The sequence below is a fragment of the Epinephelus moara genome, chromosome 8, assembly GCF_006386435.1.
Source record: "Epinephelus moara isolate mb chromosome 8, YSFRI_EMoa_1.0, whole genome shotgun sequence".
In the NCBI taxonomy this organism is placed as follows: Eukaryota; Metazoa; Chordata; class Actinopteri; order Perciformes; family Serranidae; genus Epinephelus; species Epinephelus moara.
The window spans coordinates 45,378,776-45,388,222 of NC_065513.1; the positions used below are offsets into that span (position 1 = coordinate 45,378,776).

The 9,447-nt window shown below is 51.0% G+C and overlaps 1 protein-coding gene across 3 annotated transcripts in view; it reads left to right on the forward strand.

Annotated features, from left to right (window-relative positions):
• The window catches only part of apc (APC regulator of WNT signaling pathway), a 42,159-nt gene extending 34,415 nt beyond the window's left edge, over positions 1-7,744 (forward strand). For all 3 annotated transcript variants that reach the window (XM_050051575.1, XM_050051576.1, XM_050051577.1), the window contains one exon: positions 1,454-7,744. In XM_050051575.1, coding sequence (XP_049907532.1) covers positions 1,454-6,428 — 4,975 coding nt within the window. In that variant the 3' untranslated portion in view covers positions 6,429-7,744. The remainder of the gene's footprint in view (positions 1-1,453) is intronic.
• Positions 7,745-9,447: the final 1,703 nt, after the last annotated feature.

Sequence of the window (9,447 nt, forward strand, 5' to 3'; positions counted from 1 at the left end):
TTTAAATTTGTTTGATGATCTGAAACATTTAAGTGTGGAAAACATGCAAAAAAGTAAGAAATCAGGAAGGGGGCAAACACTTTTTCACACCACTGTCTTTCGTCTTTTATGCCGGGCCAAGCACAGTTTGTGTGAGAGCAAACGTCTCAGAAAACATACCGCCCCTTTTACCTGATTGACAAGTGGTATGTCCAGTCCGCTTCCCCATGACCCTCCTCCAGCCCCCCAGGTATCAGGTTTCACTCCAACACTGCACCTTCGACAAGAAGATGAGTTTCACGTGGTTCACAATGGGTAGATTCAAGTTTTTGGATGGATGGCTTGACAATACCGTATATAAACACTGGTTGGCCAAGGATTCCCAATTCACACACAGAGCTAGATGCAAGCTTTGTGTAACATCGCCAACATGGGAGAGAAGGTGATTCTGAGCCACATGAAAGGAAAAAACACCGACGTCTCGTTACTGCATCGCTTCCACCCAGAGTCCCAACTTTTTTGCCTCAGCCCAGACATTGAACTTACCTGAGTTTTTATTTGCATGTCATTATGGTACTTGGCTACAATCACCTATTAAGAATAATTAAATATGATGTGAAATATGATACACTGATATATTTACTCAGATGTTGCATATTCTCTGAAAAGAAAAAAAGAAAAAAGAAAAAAAAGCCAAGTCTGGAAATTAGGGTATGGAAAAGTATGGAATTTTGAAATTCCAAATGTGTAGGAACCCTGACCTTTGCCACTCGTCTTAGCGTCCTACATGGAGTAGACCTGGATACATCATTGAGTCCCACAGCTTAAACAATGGCCTTACTGGTAGCTAAGGCTCTTTTAGCAACCTCTCGTTTGATTCTTGACAGTCCTCTGCTTGATAATGTTCTACAAACTTTTTCTACTCTGGGTTTTCTCCCATCCTGACTATTTTGGACGAATCTTTTCATGGTTCGGTACTCACGCTGCAATTTCTTGGCCATATCATTTGTAGATTCCCCCTTACTCAGACTCTTATCCTCTTTGGTCAGGTCATGTTTCTTGCCCATGGTCAAAGTTGAGTAGGACTTGCATAATAATGTGTCACACTTACACGTGTACAGCTTCCAGATCACTTGCATAATAATTTGGCACGCAATGTATGAAACATGTTTAACACAGATCTGCTCAGAGGAGTGGCGTGTTCACCTGCCACGGTCACATCGTCATACAGAACATCTGTTCAGAGTGTTTCTCACACATCAGACAGACATGTTTGACGTTTGAGTCTTAACGTCTACAAAATGATGATGTCACAGCGTTGTAACCCTCAGACAGCGTGGAGCCTCCTCACACTCTGACACATGACCACGGACGAATCATAGGTTCACACAGTTAATGTTCGTGATGACGTTTAAATAGTTTTTCTCTGATAATTAAATACTGAAGTTTCTTCTCCCTGTGTGTTGTCTTGCAGGCAGATCCTGCGTGAGCACGGCTGCCTGCCGACACTGCTGCAGCACCTAAAGTCCCACAGTTTGACCATCGTGTCCAATGCCTGCGGGACGCTCTGGAATCTGTCAGCCAGAGACGCCAAAGACCAGGAGGCATTATGGGAGCTTGGTGCCGTGGGCATGCTGCGCAACCTCATTCATTCCCGACACAAGATGATCGCCATGGGCAGCGCCGCTGCCCTGCGTAACCTGATGGCTAACCGGCCAGCGCGCTACAAAGACGCCAACGTGGTGTCGCCAGGCGCCGGTGCTCCTTCACTGCACGCCCGCAAACAGAAGGCGTTGTTTGAGGAGCTGGACGCTCAGCAGCTGTCAGAGACTTTCGACAACATTGACAACCTGAGCCCCAAGGCGGCACACAGGAAGGGACGGGGCTGTAACGGCACCGGAGGCGGAGGAGGGAGCACGACACGCTCATACGCCAACACACCGGTGCTCTCGAGCCCAAAGAACGGAGACGGATCGAAGAGGACAGGTGAGGAAACAGCGTACGCTCGGCCGGTGTTCCCGCCCAGCGTACGCGCGTCCAGCGACAGCCTCAACAGCGTGACGAGCGCTGATGGATATGGCAACCGTGGCAAGACCAAACCATCTTCAGAGCCATTCTACTCATCAGATGAAAGCGGCGCCAGCAAGTGTTGCGTCTATAGAAAGTACCCGGCCGACCTGGCACACAAGATTCGCAGTGCCAACCACATGGCGGACGACGACGGCGCGGAGCTTGACACTCCCATTAACTACAGCCTGAAGTACTCTGACGAACAGCTGAACTCTGGGAGACAGAGTCCAAGTCACCGCAGCAGCATCGAGAGCGACGAGGACGATGAACTGGACGCCAGGCTGAGGAGGAGGAATGACGGCAGTGACTCAGCGCCAACCGGCAGCCGCATAGCGTCTGTCCAACAACAACGCTACGTCGTCACCACGGCAACATCAAACTATGGCGGTGACTCGACAGGCGAGCAGCCAATCGACTACAGTTTAAAGTACAGTGCTGATGCCGCCCGCAAACCGCTGTTCAAGACAGAAGAGACTGCCACTCCGTCAGTCCCGCCTCCTCCATCATCCTCTACCAACAAGCTCCGCCCCCCTCCCCCCCCAGCCAATCGGACGGTGCAGAAAAGCAACCAGGAGTCAACGCAGACGTATTGTGTAGAGGACACGCCCATCTGCTTCTCCAGAGGCAGCTCACTCTCCTCGCTGTCGTCAGAGGAGGAAGAGGAAGATGGCGATGTCATTGGGAGGAAGAGGAGGGGTGGGAGCAGCAGTGGCGGTAACGACTACCCAACACTTCCTGTCAGTGAGAAAGACGCACATGAGCAGCAGCAGAGGCAGCAGAAGGAGGCTGAAAGCCAGACCGCCTCTGCTGCAGCCGTTCCGTCCTCACGGGGAAGACGAGGTCACCACCACCATCACAGCCACGCCCACCACCATCACCACCATCATGTGACATCATCATCGGGCGCCAGGACTCCTAAGAGTCCTCCAGAGCAGCCGTACGCTCAGGAGACGCCGCTGATGTTCAGCCGCTGTACGTCAGTCAGCTCCCTCGACAGCTTCTCCACCTCTTCCATCGCAAGCTCTGTGCGCTCCAGCGAACCGTGCAGCGGCGTGCCGAGTGGCGTAGTCAGCCCCAGCGACCTGCCTGACAGCCCGGGACAGACCATGCCGCCAAGCCGTGCCAAAACGCCACCGCTGCCGCCGCCGCCACAGACCACAAAGGAGGAGGAAAAGACCAAGAAGAAGGATGAGGAGGAGAGCTGCGCTGACGTCCTGCTGCACTTTGCCACAGAGAGCACGCCACATGGCTTCTCCCGAGCCTCAAGTCTGAGCGCACTCAGTCTGGATGAGCCGTACATTGCAGCGGAGATGAAGGGGAAGACGGAGGAGGTGGAGGTGGAGGTGGGAGGGAACAAGGAAAGGAAGGAAGAGGAGGTGGCAAAACCGATCCTCGACGAATCGGATGACGATGATGACATCGAGATCCTGGAGGCGTGTATCAACATGGCGATGCCCAAGTCATCACGGAAACCAAAGAAACAGCAACAAGCAGCGCCAAGGAAACCCAGCCAGCTTCCTGTTTACAAGCTCCTCCCACCTCAAAGCCGTGCCCAATCACAGCAGAGGAAGGACGTGCCACCGCCGCCGGAGGAGGTGCCCCGAGTTTACTGTGTTGAGGGAACGCCGCTCAACTTCTCCACCGCCACCTCTCTCAGCGACCTCACCATCGACTCCCCACCCAATGAGGAGGCAGCAGCAGCTGTCATACCAGTAGCTCCGCCCACCTCCAGCCAGAGGAGGGGGGCCGGCCTACCTGAGGGTGAGAATGGTGACGACATCCTCGCCGAATGCATCAGCGCCGCCATGCCCAAAGCCAAACCCAGAAAACCAATCAGAGCACCAGCGAACAGTGAGCACCTCCAAGCCCCGCCTCTTCCTCCTCCAGTCCCACCCCCTCTCAGCCTGCAGCAGCAGAAGAAGAAGCCTACATCGCCAGTGAAGCCGATGCCCCAGCGGGTGCCATACGGTGTCGCCACAGCAACAGTTGCCAAAGCAAAACCAGGGTTTGCCTTTGACTCACCGCACCACTACACGCCCATCGAGGGTACGCCATGCTGCTTCTCACGCAACGACTCGCTGAGCTCGCTTGACTTTGATGAAGATGACGGCGGTGAGAAAGACGAAGAGAAGAAAACAAAAGAAGAAGGCAGGAAGAGGAAACAGCAGACGGCTGCTGTTTTCCCTCGAACGAAGCCGACGACCAACCCAACAGCGACGGATGAGAAGCAGAAGTTCGCCATCGAGGACACGCCTGTCTGCTTCTCCAGGAACTCCTCCCTCAGCTCGCTGAGCGACATTGACCAGGAGAACAATAATAAGGAGTTCGCTCCGCCGCCACCGGCCCCGCTGCCTGAGCAGCAAGATGGAGGCAAAACAGGAATCAAGTCTCCTCCTCCTCCACAGGAAGAATTGAAGCCCCATCCCCCTGCGGCGAGTGGCTATGCCCCCAAAGCATTTCACGTGGAGGACACGCCCGTGTGCTTCTCCCGGAACTCGTCGCTTAGCTCACTGAGCATCGACTCCGAGGACGACCTCCTGCAGGAGTGCATCAGCTCCGCCATGCCCAAGAAGAAGAAGAAGGCTGCAGCCGCCACTGCCGCTGTTGCAACGCCACTTCCAGTTACTAAAACTGAAGATGGCATTTTGGCTGAGGAGGAGCCGTCAGAGGCCCCAAGAAGCCCCGCCTCCCCTGACTCAGAGTCATTTGATTGGAAGGCGATCCAGGAAGGCGCCAACTCCATCGTCAGCAGCCTGAATGCTGCCGCTGCCGCCGCGTCATCACTGTCTCGCCAACCGTCATCAGACTCTGACTCGGTGCTGTCCCTGAAGTCTGTGGGCTCGCCCTTCCGCCTGCCAGCAGCCAATAACAACGCAGAGGAGGAGGTGGAGGAGAAGGAGGAGGTAGCGGTGAAGCGAGGGGCGAGGATCCTGAAGGGCGGAGAACGTAGCACGCTGGAGGCCAAGAAGGAGGAGGAGGAAGAGGCGAAGGCCGTGAAAGGCGGGAAGAAGGTCTACAGGAGTTTGATCACAGGAAAGCCGAGGGCGGAGCCAGCAGCCAGGGGGCGGAGTAAACCCAGAACAGCAGCCGTGGCCAAAGCCCCAGGAAGCAGCGACGGTGCTGACAGAGGAGGCGGGTCCTCTCGGGACTCCACACCATCTCGCTCCTCCACAGCAGCCAATCAGAAGGGAGGGAGGCTGCTGCAGATGCCGCGCACAGCGTCTCCAGGAAGTGCATCTTCATCATCATCATCGGCCTCCAGACCGGCCAAACAGAGTGGGGCAGCGAGGAGCGGCGGGGGCATCCCGAGGAGCGAGTCAGCGTCGAGGGTCAGCGGCTCCACGGTGGCCAAGAAGCAGAAGGCAGAGCCAGAGAAGCCGGCTCTGGTCCGTCAGTCGACCTTCATCAAAGAAGCACCGAGCCCAACGCTAAAGAGGAAGCTGGAGGAGTCTGCGGCGGCGGCGGTGGCAGGTGCAACGGCGTTAGATTCACCGTCTAGCCCTGATACACCGCTACCGTCAACAACCAGGAGACACGACATCAACCGCTCACACTCAGAGAGTCCGTCACGCCCACAGGACGTGACATCATCACGCTTCAGCCGCACCGGTACCTGGAAGCGGGAAAACAGCGGTGGGGCAGGAGGAGGGAGCGGCGGTAAACACTCGACATCGTTACCACGTGTGGGGACGTGGAAGAGGACAGGAAGCTCATCATCAGTGCTGTCAGCGTCATCCGAGTCCAGCGAGAAGGGGCGGAGCGAAGAGGAGAGCGCCGTGAGGTCGAAGGGAACGTGGAGAAAGGCAAAGAGTGGCGGCAGTGACTTATCAGCTGGGCGGAGCTTCGCTGACAAATCAGAAGATGTGTGGGTTCGTCTGGAGGACTGTCCCGTCAACAACCCACGCTCCTCCTCTTCCTGTTCAGCTCGCTCTCCCACAGCTGCCAATGCCCCACCCGTCATTGACAGCCCTGCCCCCTCCAAGATTCCCTCCTCCTCCTCTTCCTCCTCCTCCAACCTCAACCTGCGCCGAAGCTGCGAGAGCCTCGACGACAAGCCGCCGCCTGAACGCCAACAACAACAACAACAACAACAACAACAACAACAACACCAGCAGCAGCAGCAGCAGCAGCGCACTCAGCAGCGCAGCGGTGCTGTGGCGGCAAGAGTCAGCCCCTTCAACTACACGCCTAGCCCAAGGAAGAGCAATGCTGATGCCACCGCCACGCCAACCACCACCACATCATCATCAACGACCCCAACACGACCTTCACTCATTCCCACACCAGTCACCAAAAAACGGGAGCCGAAGGGCGGAGAAGGCGGCGGTGGCGGCAGCAGCAGTGGAGAGCGCGGCTCATACATTGTGACATCAGTGTGAAAAGAACCAGGAAGAAGACTGTTGGACAGAGAAGGTGTAAATATGGAGGAGCGTCCAAGTGTTTGTTTGTGAACTGTACAGGAAATGAGTCTGTATTTAAGCCCCGCCCCCTCACCTCCCTCCTCTCCCCCCATTGGCTCCTCTCACATGTCAGTCAAGGTTCTTTATTCGACGAGAGAAAACTTTGAATATCAACTTTTTATGTTTTTATACCACTAAAATAACGTGTAGCGCTTAGCTCCGCCCCCTCTGCCTGTGTCCCTGCATGACCCCGCCCCCTTAACGATGACAGTTACTATGGTGATATAACGATGAAGATGACAATGATTATGATGTTTCTGCTAGCTGTAGCATCTGAGCTGATTTCATGTTGTTTTGAACGGAGTTTGGTTCTGAGAGAAAACACGTTTATTTTTACGTCTGACGCGTCCGAGGGCGTCGCCATGTACGTTTGTAAGAGCGTCATTACGAACGATTGTGAGAGCGTCATTAGGTGTCGGCACGTATGTTTGTGAGGGCGTTGGCACACACGTTTGTGAGAGCGTAGGCACACATGTTTGTGAGGGCGTTGGCACACACGTTTGTGAGGGCGTTGCCACATCCAACAGAATCCTGATGCATCCGAGGGCGTCAAAACGTCTGACAGACTCCTGGATGTTCCTCGGCTTCGATTGTTCAAAATGTTTTCCACTGTTTTCTACGTGCAGCATTGAGGAGTGTTCATGAGAGTTCAAGAGAGTTAAGGAACGTTCAAGAGAGTTCAGGAGTGTTCAGGAGAGCTGAGTAGCGTTCAGCAGCGTTCAGTTGAGTTCAGTAGCGTTCAGGAGCGTTCAGGAGAGCTCAATAACGTTCAGCAGCGTTCAGGAGAGTTCAGGAGCGTTCAGGATAATTAGGAGAGTTCAGGAGAGCTCAGTAGCGTTCAGGAGCGTTCAGAAGTGTCAGCAGCGTTCAGGAGAGCTCAGGAGAGTTCAGCAGTGTTCAGGGGCGTTAAGGAGCAGACAGATCATAGATGTACATTTTGTGTCGGACGATGTAATAACGTGTTTTTCAGAACCTCACTCGTCTCTCACACAGACAGGAAGTTTACTGCTGACCTGTAAACACCTGTAAGGATCACTTCCTGTTGATTTGATAAACTTTCTGCTCGCCTTGGAAACAAATAACACTGTAAAACGTTAAGTTATTGCTGTAAAACCTTTGAAGCACATAATTTAAAATGGCTGTAACATGATTCACTGTTTTTATGTTGATGACGCAGGAAACAAATTTTTGGTCTGACGTTAACGATGAAAAATAAAAGTAAACATTTTAACTGCAGAACTGGACTGGACTCCTCCAGCTTCTTCTTCTCCTCCTTCAGAGACTACTGTGATGATAAAATACTTATATCCAGAAAAGAGTTTTTTTTTCATCTTCACCTGATTTTATTTTTATTTATTTATTTATTTTTTTTTTAATATATTTTTATTGCTTTTTGGTTCAAGAGTAAACACACATCAAGCATTTAGCATAGAAAAATATTTCTGAAATATACATAGCACCTCAAACTATTGAAGCCCATTTCCGCCACTTGATGGAAAAAAATAAGATCTATTAACTCAAAATAATGAGATATTAAGTCAAAATAATGAGATACTAAGTCAAAATGACTTACTAAGTCAAAATAATGAGATACTAAGTCAAAAATAATGACTTACTAAGTCCAAAATAATGAGATACTAAGTCAAAATAATGAGATACTAAGTCAAAAATAATGACTTACTAAGTCCAAAATAATGAGATACTAAGTCAAAATAATGAGATACTAAGTCAAAAATAATGACTTACTAAGTCCAAAATAATGAGATACTAAGTCAAAATAATGAGATACTAAGTCAAAAATAATGACTTACTAAGTCCAAAATAATGAGATACTAAGTCAAAATAATGAGATACTAAGTCAAAATAATGAGATACCAAGTCCAATAATGAGGTGAATGAGTACAGTTACAGCCTTCGACAATCCATACTCTTCATCTCTCAGTCACGATGGATAACATCATTGAGGGATACTAACTCAAAACAATGAGGTCATAACTCATGTACATCGGATATGCCACACACTACACTTTGATGTGACGTATGGGGTATGTTTGGCTACTTAAGTAGTCTACAAATTACAAAATGTAGTAAAATAGTGTTGATTTTAAGTGTTCTGTTTGGCTAAGACATAAAGTTAATTATACAACAGTTAGTTTAAGTTGCACTTAAATAGGTCAATAATATGCTCATCAGTGAATATGAGTGTTAGTGAATACGAGTGTTATTGAATCAAATTGTTCGCCACTCCTCTGCGAGTTATGAGTTATGTGAGTTACCATATATTTCCAAATAGTCGCCCGGTGACAAATAGCCGCCGGGCACCTAATAGCCGCCGGGGGTTTGACCCCATTTTGCGTATTAAACGCCGGTCCGATTAAACGCCCGGGCGATTATTTCCTCATTCATTGCCTCATGGCTGTCCCTCCTTGAGGGACTGTTTGCGCTTTTACGCACGGGTTGGTGGTGAAGTGGTGCACATGACTCGTGCTACGGACGGACGGACGGACGGATGGACAGACAGCCACGTATCTAAAACAGGCAATACATCTGGCTACATCTTTCCCACATCAAATATCCGTGATCGCCTTGACCGGCGTGCGTAAAAGTGCACACAATTCCGTGTCCTCTCACCGCGGATGCTGTGATTTGATGGCCGGTACTCACTGTAGCTCACTCTTATAAGACCCAATAATAATAATAATACTAATAATAAGTTACTGTGGACCTATATGCTATGCCTTTTAATAAAATTACCAGAAGAGTTCGCTGAAAAACAGATAATGTCAGCCTGAATTACTCGCGTGCGTCCCTGGTGAAAATCGCTGACATGCATGGGGGAATACAGCTTCTACAGGCTCACCATAGCTTACTGTCAGGACTCAGGGACCAGAATTCGGGATGGCGATATTTCGGTGTGGCGGCCTGTAACTGTTGGTTC